Here is a 27,439-nt window from a genome sequence, read left to right on the forward strand (position 1 = left end):
AGCCGTCCCTACGCTCACGTTCGCGGGGCGGGGGCGGGGTTGGGTGCCCAGGCGGTGCCCCAATAGCCGGGGTCCCAGCACTAACCATGCCCACCTTGGAAGAGGACCAGGAGGCACTGCACAGCCCACCCTGCATCCCAGTGCCGGCCAGGGAGACTACACAGGCTGCCCGGTGGCCTGAGCCCCTGCCCCAGACCACGGGCATTTCTGCCACCCAGCCTCCTGCCCTCTGGCTGCACATGCGACCTGGCAAGGGTGGGTTCCCACTCAGCCAGGAGGGGGCATCGCACCTGGTCGTTACCTGTGCCGGCCCTTCGGAAGGCCCCGTGAACTGTCCCCAGCCTGTTTCTGCATTTTCTCACTTCTCTGATTAAAGTTATTCTTTGGAACTCAAGGAAGGCCTAGGAGGCTGAAGTTTTTCTGCAAACGGAGGCAGTCAGGGGACGGGGGCAGGGGATCTGTCCCGGGGAGGCCCCGGAGCGTCCTGCTCGGTTACAGAAGGAGGTGACAAGGGGTCTTACTCTCCCCCCTGCCCCTTGTCCCCCGCTGCCCAGCAGGTCTGAGCCCTGGTGTGTCTGTGGAAGGCTGGGGACGTTCTCAAGAGGCCAGACCAGGAGCGTGGCAGGTCCCCCGGCCGGATCTCCTGCGGGCAGGGCGACCCCCGAGCGGCAGTCCCGTCCTGCTGGACCCGAGCCTAGAAACAGCCCGCGCTGCTTCCTTCTAGAAAGATCAGTCAAGCTCCCCTGGTTTGCCCAGCCGGCCGCGGGCAGGCGCTGTCGCCCCTCCGTCAGCGGGTAGGGAGCTGGCGGGGCGTCTTGGGGAGGAGATGAAAGGGTCTTTATGGCGGTTGTTGTTCTCCTGAACAGCTGATGTACAGAACAAAAAGGACGAAGGCGCCTCTGACGCTGACACGGCCTCACAACGGCGCCTCTCACGGACCCCAGGCAGCGGCCGGCCGCCCTCCTGTGCCCGCCCGCGCCCGCCCGGCGGCGTCTGCGCCTTTAGGCCCTCGGAGTCCGTGTGCTCTCGGCCATCAAGGATGTCCCTCCTCCCCAGGGCCGGGGTTTGCCAGGAAAACCTCTGAAAAGCTGCGCTTCTCCAGAAGGGTCTTCCTTGGGAAGTCAGAGTAAACGGAATGGGGGGTTTTCGGGGTCGCTCCCGCCCGATGCAGGACGACCACCCCATGGTGCTTCCCGGTGAAAGCCCGATGCGGCCACCGCCCCTGCTTGGCCTCAGGTCCTCGGCGCGCACCCAGCACGGTCCCTCTCTGTGTCAGGCAGGCCACTCGGACCCTGAAAACCTAGGAAGTTAGCACTCTGATGACCTCCCCCGAGGGCAGGGTCCCTGCCAGGCCCCTCCTGCGGCCAAGGCAGCAGGTGTGTGTTTCTTCAGGGTTCTCGCGGGCGCCTGCTCTGGGCCCCACTTGGTGCAGCTGAGAGGCAAGACGCTGCCCAGTGGCCTCGTCTTACACACGAGCTCCCCTGCCCCCCGACACCCAGGGACAGCCGTCACGGCCCGGCACCTGGCCGCAGCCCTACCCCCTAGAGCACGGTGACCTCCTGGGCCTCGGGCCGGCCTGGCCACCACAGGAGGGGCCCTGGAGCTAGCGCGGGCCAGGCAAACCAGGGCTCTTGCTCTCCAGAAGATGTGTGTGTGTGTGTGTGCGCCGAGGGTGTGTGTGTGCATGTGTGATAGGGAAGGAGGCTGAAGCTCTGGCTGGAGCTCGTTGGACCACATGTCCGTGCGCTGGGAGGTGCTGTTCCTGTCGCAGGCTGAGTGGCCCCGGCCGCCCCCCGAGGGCTCCCACGGCAGCCTGTACCCTGGGACCTGCTCACTCGGCCGCAGGCGGTGTGGGTGGCTCCGAGATGCATGTCTGTCCGTCTGCCCAGCGCCTACTTTTCAGGCCGTGGCACGTGTCTGCCCCGAAGGGGGTGGTCAGAGGGCTCGTGCAGGCTTTTTCTGAGCACTTTACTGCGGAGCCATGAGTACCTGTGACCGAGGCGGGTTCTGAAGCCGCTGACTCCGCGTCCCTTCTTCTCTGCTCCCTGGACGCCTTTAGGACTGAAACGACGTCTGTAGACGCTGGTGACCAAGGACTGGCCCATCCCTGGGACGGATGGTGCTTCTCTCCTGTTCCTGGCGGGTGGGTGGGTGTCCAGGGCACGGGGCTGGCTGGCTGATTCTCCATACCCACCTCCTAGTGACCCAGCGTTGGACCCAGACCTCCCACACGCTGACTTGTGAGTGAGGTGCCAGAGGTAGCCTTTAACCCCTCGATTCCAAGAGGTGGATCTGGGCAGCCCGGGTCGGGGCCGCGGCACTGTGGGTCCCAGAGACCCCGTTCTCCTTCCAGAGCTGAGGCAGGTGTGGGGTTAAGGGGATGCAGCACAGCAGGAGGCAGACCCGGGTTAACATCCAGTGTCACGGGGAGAGTCATCGCAGAAAAGGTCACGTTTATCCTCTAGAGTGGGATCTGTTTTCCAGTCATTTGAAAAAACTCTAAATGTAAAAGGTAATGATTTTCCATTAACTTGTTCTAAAGAAAACCTGTGTAAAGGGCTCAGGTCTTTCTTTGCACGCCGTCGTTTAGAAATCCTTCTCTTTCTCTCTCTGGTCTGTGCTGCAGACGGAACGTTTATTTGTGTGCCTGTTTATTTTTAGACATTTTTATGGCTAGAATTTAACCAAAAGTAACAGAATGATGAGAGCAACCGTGGGACGGGGGTGAATTTCTCCCTGACGCCCTTTGTTGGCTGGTTTTCAGTGAACGCCGTGGGTGCCGAGGCCCGGTTTCTCTGACATCTCTGTGATATTGGGGGGGACCCCAAGGACTCAGGGCCCTGCAGCCCAGCTGGGGTGGCAGCTCCATGCCGAGCTCCTCGGGTGCAAATTGCTGGCCTCAGCCTGGTTCCTGCTGGACGCGCAGCACAGAGGCGGCGAGGGTGTCCGAGTGCCTGGGGAGGAGATGGCCGCCCCCGCAGGAAGGAGAAGCTGCTTGTGGCTGCGGCTTGCTTGAACCAGGAGCTAACCCTGTTCCAGCTCCCCGACAGCTTCCGCTCCTGGAGCGCGAACCCCCTCTGCGCAGAGGATGAGGAGCTGAGTGCACGGGCCGGCGGGAAGCCGGGTGCAAGGCCGGCCGTGCGTGGGTACAGGTGGGCGGGGGGTCTCCGGCCCCTGCTCCCGGGAGGAGCCAATACCGGGGCTGCAGACAGAGCTGATGAAGCACCTGCTCTGTTCCCGCTTCTGCTTCCAGCAGGTGGACCCAGAGCCGAGCCCCACGGGAGTGGCCAGAGCGCGGGGCCACCGCCCGTCCCCGGGCCGTGGTGAGTGGAGGCCGGGCTCCCCACGGCGCCTCCCACCCCGCCTGAGGTCTGGGCCTTTCAGGCCTCACTCCCTGCGTCTGAAACGCAGCCCAGAGCAGCCAGCCACCCCCTCACGCGGGGCCTCCAGAGCAGGGTCACTGTCCTTTTGATACTGTGCAGGAGACGAGGGCACGGATGTCGGTGGGTGAGGGTCCTCGAGGGGCCGGGCGGGGCCAGGGCTCCCCGCGTCTCCCCCAAGATGCCAGAGGCCAGGCCGGCGGCCCTGCCGAGCATCCTCACCCAGGGGCACGCCATGTCCCCTGGCTGTCTTGAAAGCCCTTGAGGACACGTTTCTTTTACGTGCTTTTCCTTTCAGCTTCTCGGGGGTCGGTCCTACGCGCACGTTTGTGGCTGAAGAGAGAACCGGCGGCCACAGCCGGTCGGCCTCTTTGTGCCCCGGCTTTGTTTCCGATTTCACGCTATCAGAGGGTCCGCGTGTTTTCCTGCGTGAAGTTGTCAGGGGGATGAAAGCTCTGGAGCGGGGTCGCACGCCAAGGGCCGGGCATGGAGCCCACCCGCCAGCCTCCCGCCCTCCCCCACGGCCCTTCCGCACGGTAACGGTGTTGAGCAGGCCGGCCCGGCCCTTTGCTGCAGAACCAGCGCTTCCATCCAGACCGGCTCATTCCTCTTCCATGGGGCCAGAAGGAGCCTCGTCCAAGGCTGAAACGGGGCGGCTAGCCCACCCTCCCAGCGGTGACCCACTGCCCAGGCGCAGACGGCCGAGCTGGGCCCCTGGCGTGGTCAGGGGATGGGGAGGTGAGGACCCTAGCAGCTCCCTGTGTTTTCGGGAACATGTGGCTCTGTGACCTGGCAGGTGGAGTTCCCACCCCGTCCTCACCCGGGAAGGACCCCAGCGGCGCAGAAGCTGTGTCCAGTCTGGTGGGACACAGTGTGCACCGGGCCTCACATTGGAGGCTGCTGGCTGTCCTTCCCGAGGGCCCGCGTCCAAACAGAGACGCTGGAGGCCAGGCCCCAGGAGGCGGGATGCACCACGGGGGACAGGGTGGACCCTGCGGGGCTGGGGGCTTCACAACTTCAGGAAGCCGCTCTTTTGGTTATTTTTCATTTTAAGGCTGTTGTATTTTCCACTTGATGGAAAACAAAGTTAATCCAGCCCCCAAGGTCTGAGCAGGGGACGGAGGACCCCTTGTAGGTGCTGGCTCGCCACCCACGCCCTTGACTGGAAGCGGCCTTGTCAGCAGCAGGTGGGCACCGCTGAGAGAATGCTGGACCTCCAGGGGGCTGGACGCCCGTGGTCCAGCTGGCCCCTGTTTCTGGGGGCCCGTTCCGTGGTGTGAGCTTCTCCTGGGGGCCCAGGCAGAAATGGGGGCTACGCGTTATGTCCTTCAGGGGGTCTGCATTTGAAAAAAAGAGGAGTCCTCTTGCTCAGAATGAACTAGAATATTACCAATATCTGCTGATAGTGTCTAAATTTGGGTGCCAGAGTGGCTTGGTGGTTCGTTTTGATTTTGTTTAAACCTCCTTGCTTCCCACGTGGAGGGAAAGAACGCAGAGAGGGCTCTGAGGAGAGATGCAGGGGGTCGGTCACACCTGTACCCGAGACAGCCTCAGTCGTCTGGCCAGACGGGTTTCCCTCGCTGCCTGAAACCAGGATTGAACCGGCCCCACCCTCTGTGCAGCCCATGAGTGACAGCACGTCAGACAGTGACCCGCTCACGCCGTCTGAGCTCAGGCCCTGACGAGCCCCCTTCCCCGGGCGCAGAGGTCAGGAGGCCACGGGGACGAATCTGCACGCACGTCCCCTGCTGCCCCCCGGGTTCCGCAGCTTGGACTCCTGGTCACCTGGCTATGCCCAGTCGTCCCGGGGACCCAGGCGCTCCTCGGAGCCTCCCAGAAGCCGGGGCGTGAGGCCTGTCGCTGAGAACGGGGGGCTCCCGTGGCTCTCGGGGACCTGGGGGGCTGGCCGCTGGAAGGGAGTCCGTGCCTCCACCAACACCCAGTCTGTGTCAGACTCGTAAACAGCCGCCAGGTTAACTCGGGAACGAGGTGTTGCTGGGGCAGGAGGCGTCCCCCTGAGCCCAGCCCCTCATCTGCAGGCCCAAGCGTCCTGCGGCGCACGAGGGGAGGGCGCCACGTCCCAGGCCGGTAGGGAGCACCCTGGGGGGCCAGCCCCAGCGCCTACTGACCCCTCCCCGCGCCTGCGCCCTCCGCGGGGTCTAGAACCCGCAGGGCAGGGCCCACACTCGGGCTGTGGGCCGGTGGGCTTCTTCGGGGTCCCTCAGAGACCCCTGCACGCTCACATGTCGGGACTCCCGACGCCGGTGGAGACAGACCCAGACGCGGTCCCCACGCCACACCGGGCTTTGCAGACAGAAGCAAGCTGTTCCCACCCCACCCCACCCCGCCCCAGTCTGGCAGAGAGCAGAGTGGGTTCTGTAAGGCTGCACTCATGGGCTTGCCTGTGGGGACCCAAGGGGCTCTGCCTGCATAGAATTTGGACCCTGGTGGGGAGCGTTTGTGACGGCGGGATGGGGGCAATGGGGCGGGCGGCTCTGGGAGGGGCGGGGCCAGCTGCACAGGCACCCTGAGCCCCAGGGGTTTGTGCGGATTCAGTGGCTGTAAAACTGCGGGACTCGCAGAAAACGCTGTGCATTGCGCTTCTGGGCTGACACCGGCACCGGGTCCTGCGGGCACCACCCCAGCAGCCTGTGCCCCTAAATTCCAAGTGAAAAACCAGGGGCTCCGGGTGCCAGTAAGACGGTGCTGGGCCGCCTCTCCTGCACCCTTCATGCCGCTGCTGATGGTGAAAAAGATCTTCGACGGCTCATTAAGAGCAACATTTGGGAAGTTTTTTTCTCCTTTCAAAAGAGGAAAATGCCTTCCTGTAAGGAGGCGAGCCGGAAAGGCCCCGGCCCGGGGGTTTCTGCATGAGTGGTCACGACTGCGGATTGAAAGGCCCGCCCCGGGAGGAGGCCTGGCGGGTGTGGGAGAGAGGCCCGAGGCTCGCAGAGGCCCCTCCAAGGGCTGGGCTGGTCAGATGTTTATCCTTTGGGAGCCCGTCTGAAGTGGCGAGATAAAGCAATTTTTTAAAAAAGTTTCCAGCAGATGCCTTTGGGAGAAGACCATGAATTTCCTGAATCGCGTCCGAGAGGCTACAATGCCGTCTGCCTGCCTAGCCCTCCCCATTCACTGTGCTTAAGCCACTTAAGCGCATTAGCATCTGGATGGGGTGACCTCCTCGCCGGGGGGCTGGGCAGGGTGGCCGCGCTGGGCCGGATGGTCCAGGCGCTTGTTCTAATCCGGCCGTTTGAAGGCGGCCAGACTGATTTGTGACACATGAGTCCAGAAGCCACTGTGGGGGGCTTGACCTGATTAGCTGTCTGTGCTCTGAATGTCAATGCCTGTCCTGGAGCGCGAGGCCCAGGGGGATCGGCTTCCGGGCTGCCCGGGGCCCTCGGGCCTGTTGCGGGAGGATCTCCCCCAAGGCTGGCTGCTTCGAGCCTCTGAGCCCCGTGGCCTCTGGGCCCCGCGGCTCCGCTGTGAAGTGACCTCACGAGGGCTCCTTAGACGAAGAGGTTTTTTTTTTTTAAGTCAACATTAGTTCAGTTGCGGTGGTCTTTCCTTCTTTCTTTTTTTAATAAAAATCACCTAGTGCTTTTTCAACAACAGCCCTATCGAGGCGTAACTGACACACAAGCTGAAACCCGGCTGTGACCTCTCACCCCACCGGCCCCGCGGCCCCTCATCTGTCCTTTCTGGACTCCGCGTGGATGGACTTTCCCGAAGGGAGGCGCGCGGGGCCCTGGTCTCCGCACGTCCTCGCCGGCACTCGCTGTGCACCTGGGGTGTCTCTCAGCCCGTTCAGAGCTGCGCTTCGTCTCTGCGGTGCTGGTGTGGTCAGCGCGGCCCTGCGGTGTCCCTAACTGCACCAGGCCTCGCGGCCCCTGCGCCAGCCTGCAGCCTCGTCCTGACTGGGGAGCGACCCTGTTTAACCCCCATCCTGCTGCCTTTCCTCGCCCCACACCTAGGTTGGGACAGGAAGGATTCTCTAAAGGAGCCTGGATTTAATAGTTTTCAGCCTATCCGCAGTCAGCCTGTCACCCGTGCCTTTCCGTCTGCCCCGCCGCAGCTGGTGGGCGTCCCTGCGCAGGGCCCCCCGCGTAGCCTCTGTGTCCCCCGTGCTGCCCCCGGGGCCTGTCTGCTTGCCCTTCACTGTCCCTCCCGCTGTGGCTGTGGAGGACCGCTGCTCAGACTGTTCCCTGCGGAGCCTCTGCAGGCCTCCCGGGTCTCCGGTCCTCGGGGCAGCCTGGGGCGGCGGGCAGAGGGCCGGGTGTGCGGCCCCGCCATGTCTGGAGCCGCGGGTCCGTCCACGGGAGGTGTGAGCCCCTGAGCCGAGGTCGGGGAGCCATGGAGGCGGGCAGCGGGCTGGCATGTCTTCGGGGACTGAGCTCCTTTCGTGTCTTTCCCAGACTCTCTGCACAAAGGCCACGATGCAGACCGTCCGGGCTGCCGACACCAACGAAGTCGTGAAGCTGATATTCCGAGAGTCAGACAATGACCGGAAGGTGAGCACCTGTAGGTGCGGTGGGTGCCGAGCCCTGTGGCCCCCGCAGTGGGAGAGGTGGGGCCCCACCTGCTCTGACGGCCCTTCCCTCGGCAGGTGATGCTCCAGCTCGAGAAGAAGCTCTTTGACTACTTCAACCAGGAGGTTTTCCGGGACGACAACGGCACCGCGGTGAGTTCTGGTATCCGACGTGTGGCTGGTCCCCCGGCAGCGGCTCTGGGGCGGCGCTGGCCTCCGGCCCCTCCCAACGCCCCCACTTTCCCAGGACCATGCTTCCTGGTGCCGTCACAGCCTGTGGGTCGGCTTCTGAACCCACACCCTCCCGTCACTTCTCCACTGGGCCCTTCCTGGGGGGGCGTCCTGCCGCCGGCTGGGCTGCGGCCACCTGCCTCGCTGCCTGTGCCGGCCAGTGTGGCCCTCAGCACCGGGGTCCTCCCCGGTGAGAGGCAGAGGGCTAGGGGCTTTGGGTGCGGAACCCTTGGTTCAGGGCCGGCCCACAGAGGCCTGGGCTTCCTTTGGAAGGAAGAGAACCACCATGCAAATTTGCGGGGGCATCTCTGTGGCCGCGAACGCACGTGTGAGCGTGTGTGTGTGTGTGTGCAGAGGGAAGTGTTGATACGTGTGAATGGACGCCTGCAGTTCAGACCACCCGGCGAGCACGGTCCCTGCAGCGGGATAGCCTGGGGGCCCTGCACCTGCGGTGCCCTTTACTTCTTGTGCTTTTGACGCATCGGTGACTGAGGGCGGTCGGGACACCTGTGGGAGCCTCACCGCAAGCCCAGGTGTGCACCTGTGCCTCCCCCCGCCCGCCTCCTGGGGGCCTTTCTGCTCTTCCCACCCTGGTAAGGGGCTGTCTGTACCATTGTCCCCATTTTCAGTTCCCGGTTCACCCCACCTCGCCTGCTTGCCACCAAGAACATTGTCACCCCTCAGGGACATCTTTAGCCCGAAGGCCAGGGGTGGCGCTTGGACTTGAGGGCCTGCCTCCGAAGCATTCCCCCCGGGACCACACCCCTCATGGGTCGGCTCCCTGGTCCCCCTCTGCTGCTCTGGGCACCCTTGAATGGCCTGGTCACCCGTTGGGTCTTGAGTTTCCAGCTCTGGACGATGCCTCCGTCTCGCGTCTGCCTCAGGCCCCTCCGAGCACTCGCACCGGCCCGGCTGGGGGCTCCGTGCCTCCGTGTGGGAGGGCCCCTAGCTCTCGTGCCAGGCGCTCAGAAGAGGGCTCATGTCTAAGTGGAGAGGGGCTCTCCAGATGTGCAGCAGACTCTGCCAGCCCGTGTCCCCGCCCTGCCTTCCTGTCCTCCCCAGAAGCTCTCATCCCCCGCCGGGCCTCCCTCGCCTTGCACGTCTGGCGGCTCCTGGGCCTGGACTCGCCGCACGCCTGAGTCTGCCGCCCCCGGCCGTCGCCCCCCTGCCTCCTTCCCGACCCCTGCCCCTCTGTCCACCCCCGGCCTGGAGCCCGCCCGGGGCCGGTCACACGCCCACCCAGTCAGGCCCAGCTTTGGGCCTCGGCCACCTCCCACTGCCGTCGGGTAAAGCCCGGGACCCTGACCTCTCCTCCGAGGCGCGGCTCACTCCCGGGGCCTCTGTGCTGACCCCCCACCCCTCCTGCAGCCGCACCGGGGGCACCTCTGCCCCCGTGGACGCTCTGAGCCGCCTCACGCACTTCCCCCTGCCTGTCGTGCTGCGTCCCCGCGTCCCCACAGCCAGTTCCCGGCTCGGCTGCGCAGGGGGCCTCGGGTCCCAGTGAGGTGGGCTCCTGCTGTATCCCTCAGTGCCTGGGCTCAGCTGCGGCCCTGCTGGGCTGGACGGGAGGCTCTGTAGGGCGCGGCCGTGTCTGGCTGCCGTCCTGTGACTTCCCAGGCCCGGAACACGTGGGGCAGGTTTGGGGACACGACGCGTTCGGTGTGCCTGTGTGGGGTGAGGTGCCCAGGAGGCTCGGGGTGCCGTCTGCTCCCTGGGCAGCCGTGCGACCCTCTGAGCTTGGAGAAGGGCGGGCAGGGTGGGCTTTGAGGGCCCCTAGCACAGAGACGGCCCCTCGAAGCCAGGGACCGTGTGGTTACCAGGGCGAGCAGGAAGCGGAGACGCCCTGGGAGGGGAACAGTGGACACAGAGAGTGGCGCTGCGGTGGCCAGGGGGCCAGAACGTTCCAGAAGGAGCCGGGACACTGGCGAGAAGGAAGGTCCACTATCCAAGGGAGAAACCAGGGTCCTGAGGCAGGTGTGCGGGGGGTGGCGGGGGGGGGCACGGGGATGTCTCACGTGGGTCCAGAGTCCCTGCTGCCCTCGGTTAGCACTTAGAGAGTGTGTCACCACCCTGGAAACTACAGATGTCACCGTTAGACGTAAGCTCTAGTTCTGTATTTATTTACCATGCGAAATTGTGCTTCCTTAAGGTGGAGGAAGGTTAGTTTGAATATCTGGGAGAAGTTTGAGGCTGACTTAGATGAGAAGACGCAGTGGAGTCGAAGCAGAGACGAGGTCTCCACGTGGGTCCTGGAAGGCCCGCGGGCCCCGCCTGTCGGGTCAGGAATCTCCGGGGAAGGGGGTGGCCTCGTGCGTCCCCGTGGTGCAGGGCCTAGGCTCAGCGGTAACTGCCCCGGCAGCTCGGCGTGTCAGCCCCACTTGGGAGGCGGTCGTCCAGACCCCCCTGGGCGACGATGAATGGCCTGAGGAGCCCTCGGAGGACATCTCACCTTCACGGGAGACGCCCACAGCAGGATGGATGTGCTGCTCCGGCCTCGGCCCCCAAATCCATCGCATCCTTGATCAACCACCAGTCTTGTTCCCGTCTGACAGAAATTTAATTCAAGCTGGCTCTGAAAATAATTATTGTATTTTAAGAGTAGTAATCGTTGGCCGGGACATGATTGAATGTGTCCATGCCTATTGACTTTTTCTATGATTTATAGCTTTGTTTAGTCGATATTCCCATCGAAATTGTATAATTAATTATAAGTGTGGCTGTCAGGGCTGCAGGATGGAGTGCCCTGGTGAGGATTTGGAGAGATTAAATTTTCTGCGGCTGTCCCAGGGCAGGGCGCGTGAGTTTTCACCGCGCTCGGCCTGTTGGATAGAGATGTTTTCTGGGTGTGTAGCAACTGCTCCAGCTCAGGGCGCATCGATTTTCCGGCCTCTTTCCCTTTATCAGCGCGGAGTCTCTGCAGTAACAGAGGAATGTGTGCAGCCGGGACAGCGCCTGACAGATACGTACGATCAGGGGCCGCTTAATCATTGTCCACACACGCCCTACTCTGTTTTTCACTCTGTAATCAAGAAGAATGTTAAAGATACATGTGAAATTGGTTACCAGTTTGTGAAATATCTCAGAGAGATACAGATTACCCTTTCAACAGGAATGCACTGTCACTTCTAATCAGAAACACCTCACGCTGGCCTCCTGTGGCGGCAGCCGTGGCTCCAGCTCCCATCGTCCCGTGGACGCAGGGCGTGGAGCCCTGGGGGCCATGGGGCAGCAGGAACAAAACAAGCCCCGGGTACAAGGCGTGTAGGAAGCGCTGCACAGCAGCGAGAGTCCACAGACATCAGATAACTGAATACTTGATAAAAATTATAAGATGAGATTTAAAGGTATGGAAAACGTGAGAGGATCAGAAACATAAACAAATACCATACCCTGAAAACAGCAGGCAGATTAAAAGGTATGAGGAGTGCTAGCAGCAGTCACTGAGGTGGACGTCTCCACAGGTGAGTTAAGTGTCAGGACAGACGCGGCCGGACAGCGGAGCTGAGACCCCAGCGCAGCCAGACCTCGAGGGTCGCTCGGAGGCAGTGCCTGGAGGCTCAGGGCGGGGCCGGAAGGCCTGGTCCTCAGGAGCCCGGCGAGTCCTGAGCCTGAACGTCAAATGCGAAGACGGAGAGCAGCCCGAGCGCCAGGCCCCCACAGGAAGGACGCTGGCAGCGGGCCTTGTGGGAGCGACAGAGCCGCCGCCGACCGAGGCATCGGCGGGAGGCCCGCGGCGGGGCGGGAGCAGCGGGACTGAGCGTGCGCGGGGCTCTGCGGACACGCGTGTGCCCGTCACGCACAGGACGGGGCGACGAGCCCGTCGGGACGCCTCACGGACTCGCTGTGTCCAGAATGTTTCTTTTCTTCTCTCAAGAGTCTGAGTTAAGTTTGGGAGAAGCTGAAAGGCTTGGCAGCTCTCGGTGGGTGAGGCTCGGGCCGCTCACCGCCTGCAGGTTCCCAGGTGCTGGACCGAGGCCTCTCGGGGGAGGAGGCCACCGCCGGTGTCGGGCTTGGTGGCCGGTCGTCAGGGGTGCCGTGGATGCTCCTCTCCTGACGGTCGCGCCTGCCTGCAGCCGCCACGCAGCATCACGGCTGTCTTCCCGTCTGACCTGCGGAGACCAGGAATTCACGCTTGGAGCGCTGTGGATGAGACACGCTCGCCGGCCTCCGCGGGGGGGGTGTGTGCGCCTGCGAGTGTGACACGAGGGCATCCCCAGGCCCACGTGCGTGCAAACACGTGTAAGCACGGGACTGGTCCAGGCCCCACGCTCATGCTTCTCTCTCTCTCTCTCTCTCTCTCACACACACACACACACACACACACACACACACACACACACACACTTCCCCTCCATCCCCGGCACTGCTGAGGCGCGAACTCTGCAACCTTCCGGAAGCTGTTTGGCCTGGGCTGCTCCCTGGAAGTGGGGTGTGTTTCTCCTCGATGCAGAGGCAGGGGCCACTGGGGCCGGGAAGCTGAGGGGCTCGGCCGCCCCTCATGCCCCCCCCCTGCCCCTCCCGCACCCACAGCTCCCGCCCTGTGCCTCCCCTCCCCCACCCCCAAACCCTTCCTCCACCCCATGCCCCTCCCCATCCTGCATCCCCACTCCTGGCCCTGCGCCCCTAGGGCCCCCGGCAGGGCCGCCAGGGGGTGCTGAGTGGGGTGAGGTTTGCCACGGGCGCTTCCTCGCAGCAGATATGGACTCCCGAGTGTCACCTGTGGGGTCCAGTATCCACACCTCGCCAGGCAGGGTCCGAGGCTCTTTGTGCCCCCGTCTCCGGGTGTCCGGGATGCTGCAGGAACCTGTGTGAGACTGAAATCAGGCAGCTGTGTCTGAAGTGGTCCCGTTTATGCGAAAGGAGCTTTGGTTTACCCCCACCCGAACCACAGACACCATCAAGGGCTCCTGCGGGGGAGGTGTCAGCGCTGCCCCCCTCTGGCCGGCCGGTGGCTGGCCTGGTGCACGCAGGCTCGGCGGGGAGGGCCACGTGCAGGCGGCTCAGGGGGCAGCCTGGCGCCGGCACTGCCAACTGCACGCTCCGGGAGTGACGGACGAGGTCGCGGAGGCAGAGGGGACGGGTGTGGCTTCGGGGGCCCGCACGATGCCGGGCTCCCGCACCGCTGCAGGGGACGTGAGTGATGGCCGCACCCCCAGGGTGTGCGTGGCCCGACGCTGCCAGTGCCCTTCCCTCCTGGGGGCATGGTGCCCCGTGGGGTGTGGCTCTGAAGAGTCCCTCAGGGCCAGGTCTTGTTTTTTATCTTCCTGTGTGAGGCCAGCGCTCTTACTCTCTTGACTTAGTTTGGGCAAAATGGTGTCCCCCCTGCTGGACACTGCCTGAGGGCACCTTGGAGGCGACGCCAGCGCCCATGGTGGCTGCGCCGCGTGGTCTCAGCAGGGCGAGGTGGCCCCGCGTGGCCGGTCAGCACAGGCAGTGTGGGTCCAGCGCCGGCGGCAGAGGGGCTGAGTCCGGAGCAGGCCTCTCACAGAAGGGCCTGCAGGGTGCCCCGGGTCCCTCCGGCCACACGCCCGGGGGGCCCGCCCTCGGGAGGCCTGCACGCGGCCCGGGTGATGTGCAGGGCAGGTGCTGGAGCGACGCCTGTTTCCCGGAAGTTGCAGGTCCCTGCTGCAGACAGACCCTCCCCCCGGGCTTCTCGGTGCCCCCTGGGAGGCAAACCAAAGTGACCCTATGTTTTTTTCTGTTTCTTTTCTTCAGCTCTTAGAGTTTGACAAAGAGCTGTCCGTCTTTAAGGACAGACTGTATGAACTGGACATCTCGTTCCCTCCCAGGTAAGGACCGCCGCTTGCTGGGCCAGCAGGTAACTGTCCTCCTGTCCGTGCATCTGTATCCACCTGTGCCTCCCCCCCACCCCCACACTGAGCACAGCAGGGGTCTGTTCTCTCCTTTCTCCCAACATGGCCTCTCAGATTAGCCTACGAGGGGCCCACACAGGCAGCTCTACGTTCTGGAACTTTCTGGAACCGTTGTGGGGTGGGTTTTGGTTTGGTTTGTCCGTGTTTGTCTTTCTCGGGTATGTAAGCTTTTGCCGGGTTTTGCTCTGGTGTTCATAGAGTCTTGAAATCTGCAGCATTCCCTCCCGACCAGCCCTGGGCTGCAGAGGGCCGGGGTGAGGGGAGAGAGAAGATTAAGAAGTGGCCAGGACACTGGGTGGGCGCTCGGCCCGCGGTCCCATCTGGAAAGACACGGATGCCCCATCACGGGCTTCTCCCACTCGTCTCTCTCCTTTCACAGCTTCCAAGTACGGATTCTTATCACTTGGGAGAAAATGGGCCTTGGGCAGGTTCAGGGAAGCTTTCTCACGTAGACGGGGCCTGGTGAGCAGCTGCAAGTGGGGCCGAGAGCGCCGCCTGGCTCCCCCTCGTCTGCGTTGGGCCTGGCAGTAAACGCGTCAGATCCACGTCAGGAACGGTTGGCATCCAGAACGCTCTGGGGGGCCAGGTCCTCTCAGGCTCCCTCTGAAGGTCACCCCCTGCTTCCTGGGCCACACTCCAGTGGTCAAACATGTGCAGGCTTGAAGGGCCCCCCACCGCCCACTGGACATGGGACTCTCTACGGGTCCAGACTCTGGCCAAGGTGGCCGGGCGCTCGCAGCTCAGGGTCAGCACCCAGACCAGCAGTGCGAGGTTCAGGGGCCAGAGAGGTAGGGACCTGGGCCCGTGGGGTGCCTGGTGGGCCCCCAGCAGCGGCTCCAACACCCGTGAACTCGTGACTCAGCGCTTCAGGACCAGAAGGGTGGCCCTCGGCAGTGCCGTCCAGGGGCTGACCACCGCGTTGCCCTCAGTCTCTGACGCTACTTTAAACGTACACAACGTGTGCGGTGAACCGTGCTCCCAGGTGCAGCTAAAGTCTAAAGACGTCCCGAGGGACTTGTTCAGCCCGCGCCTCCTGAGGGTTGTGCCGGGGTCTGCAGCGTCCCTCCCACTTGATCGGGATCCAGCGCCTCTCTCAGGGCTGTGGAGCCGGCCAGGAGGGAGGGGGCCTGGGGCTGCCGAAGGCATAGCCCTGTGGACACGTATGCCCTGAGCTGGCGTCGGCTCCTCAAGCGTCTCCCAAACGCCGCAGCCTTGAGGTCACCCAGGTGCAGGGCGCAGAAAATGCGGGCAGGACCGGCCACAGGACCTCATGGTCCGTGCTCAGGTGGCCGAGGGACGAGGCCCCGACCCCTAGGCAGCAGAGAGACTGGCACGTCCAGAGTCGGGAGGGACAGGGCTGTGTGGTCCAGCCAGACCCCGGCTGGTGGTCTCCAGGAAGCACAGGTCGTCCCCCCGGAAGGCGGCCGTAGCCCCAGCCTCTGAGATCCCACTGGTAGGTGGGGGTGGGCATGCTTTGGTGCCAAGCCGGAGGAACTCCAGGGAGGGCCCAGGGTACCTGGGGCTGCGGGCGCCTCGAGGTCACCTGTGCTCAGTCTGGGGCACACCTGCCTCGGGGTTTGATGGGCTCGTGTGGCAGGAGAATGACCCCGGGAGGTCCCGCCCTCGTCCGGGAACCTGTGGACGTCCTGTGACTTTGCAGGTGCGTTAGGAATGTGCCCGCGCTGTAGGGGCGGTGTCCTGGGCCGCGGAGCCCCCCGCAAGCCCGTCACAGCAGAGGTTCCCCTCTGCCTGGAGGTGGCGGCTGCCACCCGAGGGAGGTGGCCTGGGCGGGGCAGGCAGCGGGGGGCACTGGGAGGACCGTCGGTTTAGGGGTCAGATTTTCTCCCTTTAACTGGGAAGTAGCACTCGAAGTTTTCTGAGGTGGGAAAAATCGTGGTTTACAGAGTGAATCATCGGCTCCCAAAGCTGGGGGTCCAGCTCACAGTAGGAAATACACCTGACCTGTCAGCCCTGTCACAGCCGGTGGTGCAAGACCCACCAAAGGCTCCTGAGGCCTTTCCGGCCACTGCCCGGCTCATCCATCCCTCCCCCACTGCCCAGGTCATCTCCCCCCACTGTCCAAGTCACCCACCCCTCCCCCCGTCCTGGGTCATCCATTCCCCTCCCGCACTGCCCATCTTCCCCTCCTCTGGTGCCTGGGTCACACCCATCCCCCTCCCTTGGCTCTGTTGCATTTTAAAACCATGTTTGTGACCATCGGGTAGAGCTCACAGCCCCCCTGGGTTGCCACGTGGGGTCTGGAGGGCTGTTCCGGACATGGGACAATGTCAGTGGAAGCAGAAGCGGGACAGCAGCAGGGACTTGGTTAGAAACGGTGGCTGTGTGGTTTGGTACCCAGATGTGTTCTGACTCTGCCTGAAAATAAGTGATCTCAGGCGTGCTCTGTGTGTGTGTGTGTGTGTGCAGGAGCATGAGCTCCTGCGCACACGTGTGTAGGGTGTGTGCACAGAGGATTGTGCATGGGTGTATTCACTTGTGCATACTGTGTAGGCACGTGTCCATGGATGTGGCACTGCATGGGTGTGGGTGCATGTGTGTGCAGAGTATGTGCGTGTGTGCAGGGGTGTGTGTGTACCTGTGTGGGTGTGTGTGCAGGATGTATGCGATTGGATTATAGACTGATCGCATGTGTTTGTGCAGTGCATGGGTTTGCATGTGTGCATATAGTATCCACGCGTGCACAGATACGGGTGTGCACACATTGGAGTGTATGTACATGGTGTGGGTGTTCATGTGTGCATGCAGAGTTGTACGCATACATGGTTGTGCACACGTGTGGTATGTGGGTGTGCGTGGGTGTGCGCAGTATGTCTTGGGGGGGGTTGTGTGTGCACATGTGCACAGTGTGTGTACGCATGGGCCTATTTGTGGTGTGTGTGTGTGTGTGCATGGAAGTACATGGCTGTGTACAGGTGTGGATTGCATAGGTGTGGGTACGTGTATGCATGAGCCGTGTTTGCACATGTAAATGGTAGGTGCACATATGAGCGGATAGGTGTGTGCATGTACGTTTACGTGGGGGTGTGTGCATGAGCATGGTGTGTGCAGTTCTTGCGTGTGGTGCAAAACTCACGTGTATACGTGTGTGCGTGTGTGCTTCCTGGGTGTACGCACTGCCTGCGCCGGTGGGGGTGTTGCGGGGGCGTGCGGGGGTGTCCTCTGTGCACAGCTGCTAGCCTAGGGCCATCTCCTGCTCTTGGAAGCTGTCGGGGGCTTCTGGCCTGGAGCGGTTTCCTTGCAGGCTGTCCGTCTATCGCTTCTCTCCGAGCTGAGGGGTGGAAGCCGCTGAGGAGCCGCCTGAGGAGCCTGGCGCCCGGGCTGCCCTGGTCCTGCGCCGGGAGGGGCAGGCGAGGGGAGGTGGGCAGGGGAGGCGCCCGTCGTGTCCCGTGTGCCCAGCGTCCCCACCCTGGAAGGAGGCAGGAGTCTGCTGGGGCGCCCGCCAGCTACGCATCCTGCCCACAGGGCCGTCCTGCGTCCAGGCTCCACCACGCTGCCCTCTCTGAGGTGGAAAGGCGGAACCTCCCGGTTCTGTTTCTATCGGTGTGGCTGAGCCCCATGGGGACCTTTCCGGAAGCCGCGCTGGTCAGTGAGGGACACCACGTCTGCGTTTGTCTGCGTGGCCTCGGGCAGGGCGGGGTGTGCACGTGGCAGCCCCTCAGTCACAGAGAAGGGCCACGCCAGCCCCTTCCCACGCTCCCGAGGCCCGTGTCATCCTCACGACTCCGTTCTGTGAAAACGGCCCTTCCCTCCCACGTGGGCCAGGCGGTCGGGACAGAGGTGCGTGGGCTCCGAGGCTGTGGGCCCTCGTGCGTGGCTCTGGGCGTTTGTGGGGACGGTCTGTGCTTCACTGGCTGCCGGACTCTGGCACCTCCTGGGGGCAGGGGACGGGGGGTGTGGGCAGTGTCCGTTCAAGGGGCAGTGGGCACCCCAGGCCGTTGTGCCTGTCCTCACCCAGCTTTCCTCTCTGTGAGGCCTGTTTGCTCCAGCTTGTCAGCCAGGGAATTAGCAAGAGCCATGGGCATCCCTGGTGCCAACGGGCAGTGCCACGGGAGCAGGGTGTCCTGAGCGGCATCCTCTGGCCATCGCACCTGGTTTTCAGAACCTTTCTGCACCTTTTGACTTTGTTATCCAAGCAGTGGACTCACTGCAAACTGGCTGCGGGGTCCTGGTCCCCGTCCTGGTGGAGGCGAGCTCTCAGCTGCTGGGGGCCAGGGGCTGGGGGCAGGGTCAGTGCAGAGCCTGGAGTGGAGGCCGCCGTGCCCCCCGTGGCTCCAGGCTGTGGCTAATCGCATACCTGGGACAGTCCTCAGAGATGCTCGAGCAGACAGGTCTCCTAAGGAGAGCGGGGGGGGGGGGGACGGGGGCGTGTTTCTTGTGCAGAGGCGTCGTGGCCGTTCTCCGCGGGCTAACGGAACCCCACTCCTAATGGACCGTAACTCAATGCCGTGTGCCACTTTGCTGGAAGAGGTGCTAATATTTCAGGCGTTTGCAGAGCCTTCAATTCTCGTTCTTCTCAGCCTCGGGCACAGTTTGCACCTTCATGAGGGACAACCACGAAGTGACCGGCGGAGTGGGGTAGAGGCAGGGAGCGCGGCCAGGCCAGGCTAGTGGGCGCAGGGGGTGCCCGCCACAGAGACCCTCCAGGCCCCACCCTGCACTCCAGATGATGCCCGCCAGCCCCGAGTGGCCAGGGACGGCGCTCGGGACCAGGCCAAATGAAGGCCTTTAACGCCACGTGGTGTTTCCATGTGCTGGTGACATAAAAGGCTTTAAGTTCGTGCTCAGAATAACTGGTGGGCAAAGAGCGTGGTGCTGGTGCTGGCGTGAGCCGTGCCCACCTGGTCTGTCTGTGTGACCGGCCTCGAGTGGCTGCAGAGCCGACCGTGGGGCTGGTGGTTTGCAGTGGACAAGGCGACGGTCAGCTTTCCGTGTCCTGCGTTGTCATCCTGTCCACCCTCCCTGCCCTCCGGCCCAGCGTCCGCTTGCGGCTCCCACTCTCAACCCGGATTTGGGCCGATCGCGGAGACCCCCTTTCCTCTCCCCAGGATGGCCCGGCGTGAGTGGCAGTGATTTGGGGCCCCAGAGGTGACCACCAAAGCCTGTCCTGTGCATCCAGCAGGGAGTTTCTAACATAGAGTGTCATTCTGAGTTACTGTCGTTGGTTTTAAAATAAAGAGATCAAAGTATGAAGATGAGCCGGCTTAGCTGCCTTTTCCACTAACGTGGTGGCAGCGGGCTTCCCGTGGTGCGGACCCTCCCCCAGCCCTGCACGCGGCCCTGCCCTGGACCCAAGTCCCTGTGGAGCGCTGCAGCCCACCCGCGCCCTCAGAACCGCCCCCGCCGCTGGAAGCCTTCTGTCACTGAGGCTCGAGAATTCCCAGAGGTGGCGGGATGCGCCCCACATGCTCCCCTCTCGTCCCACTGACTCCTAAACTGTGTCTCCCAGGCCTGAGATTCAATCAAGGAAGCATTCGTGTGGCTTTGCCTGGGTGGGGCTGAGGAGGGGACCGCCCCCAACACCATGACAACGCAAGTAGCGTCTCCGTGTAGTCGCAAACATAGAGTTTACCTTCCAGCCCCTGACAGGGTCTCGGGGCCCCTGGGGGTCCACACGTCACGGCCGAGAACTCCCCAAACCTGGAAGTAACCAAAACGCCACCTTTAGCGGACAGATGTCGGCTGCTGAAGCGGCCGGACCGCTGCTCCCCGCGGGCCTGGGAGCGGTGGGAACCAGGGGGCCGGGGGCTGCTGTCTGTGGCACGGGAGCCGCCGGGGGGTGGAGGGCTGCTGCGCCCCCTGCGCTTGTGGCTCTGTGTGACACGTGTGCCTCAGAGTGAAGCTGACCGGGGAGGTGGACAGACGCACAGTCAGAGTACACACCTCGCCAGAGAAAAGTCACACCTTCCCAAGGACAGACAAAAACGCTCCACGGTGGGAAAGAGGTTTTTACTGGGCAAATTAATTACAGAAAAAGATCCAGCGAGAGCTTTCGAAAAAGACAAAAATATATATAACACGGGGATAAAATGTATCCCACGGCTCTGGCCGGAGGAGGCTGTCTCTCTCCAGTGGATACATTTAGTTTTATATTAAAGATTCGGAGGCACTTTTCAGACTTCTGTTTGGGCCATAATTCAACTGTGGACCATCTATAGATTCCTGTCTGTAACGATAAATACAAAATGGTGACATTTGGACAAAAAGACTGAGCTCCCTGCTGTGTGCCCGGCCTGGTTCTTGGGAAGGGAGCCAGGAAGCTTGTCCCGCTGGTCACCGAGCCCCGGGTGGACACGGCCCACACAGAGGCACGGGGGCAAGCGCTGAGGGGCGAAGGGCCAGGGCACCGGTTACTCGGGAGCCGCCGGTCACCCCACAGGGACGCTGCGGGCACCTGTGTCCACAGAGCCGGGTCAGCTCTACCGCTCGGACCACAGGCCCCTCGTCCCCATGGCAGTGTGAATGTTATTGCCCAGTTCAGGTGCAGCTTCCTTCCGCCTCCTTTTCTTTCCCAGGAGTCTCAGGTGCTTGGAAACTGAGTTCCTGTGCGGCCACTGCCTGCCGGCCTCCGGGGCTGCCGTGCACGGGTGGACGGTCCGCCGATTCGCTGGCTGCGCGGGCCCATCTGCCCTCAGCAGGGCCGTGACTCGGGAACACTCGCGTTCTCCCCGAGCGAGAAGCCCAGGAGGGTCTCCCGCAGCACCCCCAATTCTCCGCCTCCCGCTTCGGTGAGAACTGGGCCTGTCTGGCCAGGTGCAGGGGCCCCCGCCCCCTCCACCCTCGGGGTCCTCCTGAGCCCGCGTCTCGCGTGCACGGCGGCTGGCCCTGCGGAGTCGGGCGGCCGACACAGTGGGCCTTTGTGCCTTCCTGGCCTGGCTGCTGGCCTCGGGCCCTGGTGACACCACCCTCCTGCCCGCCGCTCAGATGCAGGCCGAGCCTTGTCGGCAGCGCCCTGGCAAGGGGGCCGCTTGCCCACATCCTGCATCCTGCGGGAAGGAGCCCGAAGGGCTGGGAGGACAGGTGGGCGATTGTTAGCTTTATCGCAGGGCCATTCACTGTGGTGGTCACTCCCCACCATGCGGGGCCAGGCCGGCGGCTCGTCCCGCGTCCCCGCCCTGCGCAGCGTTTGCTTTCAGATAAGTCCGCGTGTGCAGCGAGCATTAATCATCAGCAGCCCCGGCAGGCAGCGCCGGGCCATCCTCAGAGTGGCGTGGGCAGGGTCCCCCTCCCGGGCCCACACCGGCCTTGCCCAGCCCGTCTGCACCGGCACCGCCCCGCTCACTCCTGGCCTGGCTCTGGGAGTGGCTGGCCCCTTCCGGGAGTCTGTCCACAGCAAGGGCCCCCGGTCCTTGGGGTGAGGGTGCCGCCCCCAACCGTCCTGCCCGGCCCGGCCAGGGCGCCCCTCACGGCCAGCTTCTTTCGCCTGCTGAATCGCACGTGGGCAGGCCCCACAGCAGCAGCAAGGTTGAGAACACGGACTGAAGTCCCCGGGGGAAGCTTGTCATGGCTCCGGGCCTCCCAGGCCCTTCCGTGTTACTCCCTACCAGGCTGACTGTCCCCGTGATGGCCCGTCAGCTCCTGGCGGTGGACGGGGGGCTGGACTCGGGCCCTGGCGCCCTGTGATGATGGCTCCGCGGTGTGCGTGGGGACTGTCCATCACTTACCTGAGTGGGCTTTTCGTGCTGTTTCTAACCCAGGACCCACAGCACTTCCCTGAACCTTGCCCCCTAGGCAGGTCCCCAGGGGGCTCTGTGGGCTTGGGGCGCAGCCTCAGTGGGACCCCCGATGGCCAGGGCTCCCGAGGGCTTTTCTGTAGCAACAACGTCATAGGTGCAGCTGAGGGTCACGCGGTGGTTCCCGAAGCCCCCGGGCCTCGATCCTGCTCCCATCTGCGCCGCGTCTCCAAGGGATGCTTTGAGCCGGCCCTCACTCCTGGAACAGCGCGCGTCTGCTTGGCCCCTGCCCAGCAGGGAGCGTGGGCGAGGCCCAGGGTGGCCGGCTCCACCTCCCAGACCTCCCGTTGACCGCAGATGTCCCCCTGGGTGAACCTGTCCTGCCCCGCCTCACGGTCAAGGACCAGCTTGGGTGGGCTCAGAGCACACACGACCTTCCCAGCCCTGGCCACAGCCCTGCCGGCCGCCCTCTCCCCTGACCTTTGCCTCCAGTGGAGGGGGCTGGGGGCTTGCTCTGTGCTCAGCACATCCTGCTCTGGACGCTCAGGGTCAGCCCGTGCAGACCCCGATTCCTGAAGCTCCCGGGAGGGTGGGGTGGGCAAGCGTCCCTCCTTCAGGACCACAGCCAAGCTAGGCTGGGACGTGCCTGAACAAGCCCGCCGTGGGCCCCCCTTTTCCCTGAAGGAAGTTGTAGGGTGGTCAGTGCTCCGTGCTGTCAGCAAGGGTAATGCTGTTAGAAGCAGAGATTAGGGACGTTTTGTTTGTAGCCGTGTTTGCTGCTTTGGGTCTTCAGTGAACTAAATTCCTGCAGGGCCTGGGGCCGTAAGTCGCCGTTTCTGGAGAGAGTGTGGGACGCTCTGGAGGATGGAGCAGGCTGAGAACCGTTAACTCGGGTTCCGTGGACCCTGACCACGGCCACAGAGGGCGGGGGGAGGGGCAGAGGCCCCACGCGAGCAGGTGCCCAGGACAGAGCAGCCCAGGAAGACAGTGGCATTTTTCTCCTCCAGCTGAAAGCACAGGAAAATTTAATAGAGAGTAAAGTGCCATTCACAGCATATACCACGTGGTATTTTGGAACTAACCTAAAAAGCACATTAGACCTTGGCAAGGAAAATGTTAGACTGTATTGGAGGCCATAGGAGATGCACCACGAGAAAGCAGACCCACCGTCCTCACGGGTGTGCAGGGAGCACGGCTGCGGGTCCCCCAAAGCCAGTTAGTTCATTCTGGTTAAATGCACCTGCTGTTAGTTCAGTGCAGCCCAATCCAAATGCCCACGGGGTGGGGTGAGCAGCTTTACATGGACCAGGGCGGGCCCACTGGGCACTGCAGAGCCCGGAGCCGGAGGTTCCAGTGAGTTCTGGGCCTCAGCCAGGCGGCTACTGTCAGGGTGTCGGGGGCTCAGCTGGTGGTCGCAGGCCCCACCTGCTTCTCGCCATGTCAGTCGGTCGGCTGTGGTGGCTCCATTCCCAAGGGGCCCCAGGCCTCTCCTCGCTGCCTCACCAGGCCGGTGGGCGGGAAGGAGGGCCCGTGCGGCCAGGGCAGTAAGTCAGGGCCAGGCACACACTCCGCCACAGCGAAGGTCCAAGGCCACGGCCCGGGCACCTGGGCGCTTCCTGAGGTGGACGCCTCGGTGGAACAAGGGTGTGGCGTCAGTCTGGGCCCAGGCGTCTGTAGGCTCCCGGGCAGGTTTTCATTGGGCTGTAGGCCGCCTCCAAAAATAAAACCAAGTTTAATAGACGTGTCCATGTCCGTGGGGAGGGTTTATCTGAAGTGCTGGGTGGGACAGTCCTTTGACTTTATTCTGGAAACTTCCGTCTGCCTGTTCTCCCCCTGGACAGGCTCGGCCTTTCTGAGGTGCGTGGGGCAGAGCCCACGCCACCCTCCCCCGGGCGCGGAGGAGGGGCTGGAGGAGGGGCCCCGCGGCTGCTGACCGGTGCCTTCCTGTCCTGTCTCCCCAGCTACCCATACAGCGAGGACTCCAGCCAGGGCAGGCAGTACATGAACACCCGGTGCCCCGCCTGGTGTGACCGTGTCCTTATGTCCCCGTCCGCCAAGGAGCTGATTCTGAGGGTAAGTGTGAGGGCCGCGCAGGCCAGAGCCCAGGCGGGTGGGGAGCCTTGGGCCAGGGGACGTGCCCTCCTACCGGCCCCAGGATGAGCCCTGACCCCGTTCTCGGGGCTGGGATGGAGCCCGATCTCCAGTGTCTTTCTGGATTCAAAACAGGCATAAACTGTCACCAGTGCTTTAGGAATCGTTTTAGTTTATTGTGTCCTCGGGGGAGTCAATGAGCTCTTGTCTTCGAAAGAGCTTGGGAGCTGTGAAGTCCGTCCTTATTTTCCTAAGTTGTAAATCAGAGCCAGAGTCACAGTGGGGCTTGAGAAGTTACAGATGAACGGCCAGCACTCAGGAGGCAGCCCCGTAAGACTGGGTGTGGGGAGAGTTTGAGTTTCCTGGAGCCTCTTGATTTCCCGGGGTTTTTCAATGCCCACATTTAACACAAGAGGTCTGCTCTAAAGAATCAATATCTGTATTGGTTTTGTCAACCCCATCAGTGAAAAAATATAATAACGAGGTGCACTGATTCATCAGCGCAGCGGTCTGGCCTCTGTGTGATGTGGGCAGCCAGTTAGGAGCGGGCAGGAGGTCCCCACGGCCCAGGCCGTCCCCCAACCTCAACCCAGTACGTTTTGGGCTCTAGTCACCACCCTCCACAGCCCCCGAGGCTGCTGCAAGGAGCCCTGTCTGTGCCACTGGGCCCTGGGCCCTTTACCCAGAGACGCAGCCAGGAGGGCAGAGCCCCCTTGGCCTGCCCAGGTGCACGCCCGTCCCCCTGCTCAGCAGCCCCTGCGGCCTTCCTCCAGGAGGCCCCACTGCTGGCCTTTCCGGGGCGGGCCGGCCCTCCACACTCTGCCTTGAGCCAGAGCCCCCGGGTGCATGGGGAGGGAGAACACTGGGCCCTGGTTGGAGGTGGGGACGCGTCGGGTCCGCGGTGAGCTTGCTCTGACGGGGCCTGGGGGCTGGCCGGGGCAGCCTCGGCAGCCCTCCCCAGGGCCTGTGGGCAGGGCCTGCACCCGGCTGTGACACACCCACCCCCAGAGCACATCACAGAGGACAGGCGCTGGCTGGGCTGCTCCCACAAGCAGCCTTCCCGAAGGGAGCTGCACGGGACATTGGCCCTGACCACACAGACCCGGGCAAGCATGCCTGGTGCCCGGCCTTGGACGCAGCCCTGCCCTCTCTGCTGGGCCTGCCCTTGGGCCCCTGAGATGCCATGTGAGGAAGCAGAGAGTGGACAGTGGACATAGCGGCTCACACCGGCAGGCGAGCTGAGCACAGGGCTGCGTCCAGAGGGGGGGCCTCAGGGGCCTCAGGGCGCAGAGAAGAGGCGAGTGTCCTCTTCCAGAGAAAAAGGCATCCTGCAGTAAACCCACCAAGACAGCAGGAGCGCGTAGGCTGGTGAAGGGGGTTGCCCAGGGCTGCAGACAGGCCCAGCAGAAGGCGGCACTGCAGGCTGTTCTACCTGCGTTCACATCATGTCAGCTTCGGGGCCCGAGATTTGATGCCGCAGACAGTGGAGACAGAGCTCGGCTGGGTGGCCCAGCGTGGGGAGGGCCCAGCGCCTTCCTGGGGGCGGTGGGAGCCCCGGCAGGCCCTCCCCTGGGGGCTGCCCGGCGGGCGGCAGGCGTTACCAGCCCACTGGCCGTGGCGCGAGCAGCCTCCGCCGCGTCATCCATCATGCCACGCTCGGTCACCTCGGCATCGTGTTCGTTCTGCTTCCCGGCCCCGGAGCATGGAGGTGGCGGGCGTGGTGATGAATGCGCAGCGAGGTGTGCGGCGCCCGCTTAATCTGTTTGTCTGTCTCACGATTATGCACTTGGAAACCCCCAGTTTTATGCTGCCTTTGTAAATTACCACGCTGCGCTTGATGAATGTTTCCCGGCTCCGGGAGGTGCTGTGATGGCGAAGGCTGCGCGGAGGGGTCTGTCTTGATGCCTCTGGCAGGCGACCGTGCTGGAAAGTAAACCTCACTTTAAGCTTCCTACTGCATTAAAGATAATTCAGTTTATAGCCTCAGACGCTGCAGCCGAGGATGTGAAATCCTGGCCCAGTTGGAGCCAGAGCCGACTGACTGCGGGAACACACCCTTGGCCGCACACCTGGAGTTAAGGTGCCTGCAGGCTGGCGGAGGAGGGAGGGCACCCTGTGCACACAGCCCTGCGTCACTGGGTGCAGACCGCTGGGTGTGGCAGCGTGGCGTTCGGGGAGTCTGTTCTCGTCTGAACAGGGAGTTCTGGGTCAAAAACAAATGGCAACGGGGAAAACAGGAACCAGGTGGGCTTCCTCAGTGCCGGGGGCACGGCTGGAAAGAAAGCTCACAGCCGCCCCGACTGCGGCGAGCACGGTCCAGGGCCCGGCCCAGAGGCAGAGGGGAGCTCGGGCTCCACACCAACGGCCCGTGTCGCCACCTCCCAAGGCCGGAGCCCTCCCACCTGGGATAGCCGGGTGCCGAGGTGCTGCCCGGACTGCCTGGACCTCCCTCCTAGGGGCCAGAGGCACACCGGCGGCTCTGAGCCGGCCAGAGCCCCACGGAGACGTGGGCAGGGTGGCCGCGGGCGGAGCATCGCTGGGCTGCCCCCCGCTCGCTGCTCTCCCAGGAAACCCCACCATTTCCGCCTCCCATGCCTCTCCCTCTGTTTGCTTTTCCCAGTCGGAGAGCGAGGAGAAGGTTGTCACCTACGACCACATCGGGCCCAGCGTCTGCATGGGAGACCACAAGGTGACAGCGCTGCGCTGCGGGCGGGGGGCCGGGCCCGAGGGGCGGGCGTGGCGGGCTTTCCAGGCGGGGCCGTGGTGGACGGCTTCTGCTGCCCCTCAGCTCCGCCTCCTTAGTCTGCTTCACAGAGGAGGCCAAGTTGGTCTGTTTGTTTTTATTTAACTTTAATAAAATACCAGACGGTAGGTAGGTAGGGGCTAGATAGGCAGGTAGGTAAGAAGGCAGAAGTGACTGGTCACAGTAGAATAAAATACACAGTTTTACTATTTGTAAAAGGAGGCTGTGTCCACCGCTGGCTATTTCCGGAGGCCGTTTCCTGAACGTGCACTCGAGTGTTTTCCTGGCTTCTGATGGTGAGCACCCACCGCCAGTGCAGGTGGGAGACGGCGCGTCACCGACCCAGTGCCTCGGGGGAAACACCGAGTATTTGTTCCGGGACTAACGTTGTACGTGTGACTGGCCCGGGCCCCTCCGAGGGGCGTGTGGTGACGAGCCGTGTGTCACCATCAGCCACATGAGAGATGTTCACCGGTTCCCATTTTCGGGGCCTCTGGGCGGTCGCCCACACTGCCCAGTGGGCCGGATCCCAGGACGGGCTCTGTCCTTCCCCGTGTTCTTTGGGCCTGAAATCAGCTTTCACGTTGTCTTTATCTGGAAACAACACCGTCTTTAGAGAACGCGAAGGCCCTTTGCCTCTAGCCTCTGGTTGCCCAGTCCCACCAGCTCCTCGGGAACTGGGGCCCGACGCTGGGCCCGCGGGCCACGGCCGGGTAGCCCGGGAGCGGGGTCTGGGCGCCCGGTTCTGACAGCCTCTCTTCTCCCGCTGCAGCCCGTGTTCCTGGCCTTCCGCATGGCGCCCGGGGCAGGTAAACCTCACGCACGTGTGCACAAGTGTTGTGTGGTGCAGTGAACTGGTGGTAAATATGCCTCCTCCCTCGAGTTCACCTTTCTGAGCTTTTCGT

At 63.3% G+C, this 27,439-nt stretch overlaps 1 protein-coding gene across 4 annotated transcripts in view; it reads left to right on the forward strand.

Moving 5' to 3' along the window:
• Positions 1 to 27,439, forward strand: part of INPP5A (inositol polyphosphate-5-phosphatase A) — a 179,044-nt gene that overhangs the window by 150,181 nt on the left and 1,424 nt on the right. For 2 of the 4 annotated variants that reach the window (XM_082611846.1, XM_082611847.1), the window contains exons 10-15: positions 7,793 to 7,888; positions 7,984 to 8,058; positions 13,852 to 13,925; positions 23,662 to 23,773; positions 26,412 to 26,480; positions 27,307 to 27,394. In XM_082611846.1, the coding sequence (XP_082467972.1) occupies positions 7,793 to 7,888; positions 7,984 to 8,058; positions 13,852 to 13,925; positions 23,662 to 23,773; positions 26,412 to 26,480; positions 27,307 to 27,387 (507 nt within the window). In that variant the 3' untranslated portion in view covers positions 27,388 to 27,394. The remainder of the gene's footprint in view (positions 1 to 7,792; positions 7,889 to 7,983; positions 8,059 to 13,851; positions 13,926 to 23,661; positions 23,774 to 26,411; positions 26,481 to 27,306; positions 27,395 to 27,439) is intronic. The other 2 variants (XM_082611844.1, XM_082611845.1) reach the window with 1 other exon arrangement.

The sequence above is a fragment of the Mesoplodon mirus genome (assembly GCF_964341445.2).
Source record: "Mesoplodon mirus genome assembly, chromosome: 2".
NCBI classification, from domain to species: Eukaryota; Metazoa; Chordata; class Mammalia; order Artiodactyla; family Ziphiidae; genus Mesoplodon; species Mesoplodon mirus.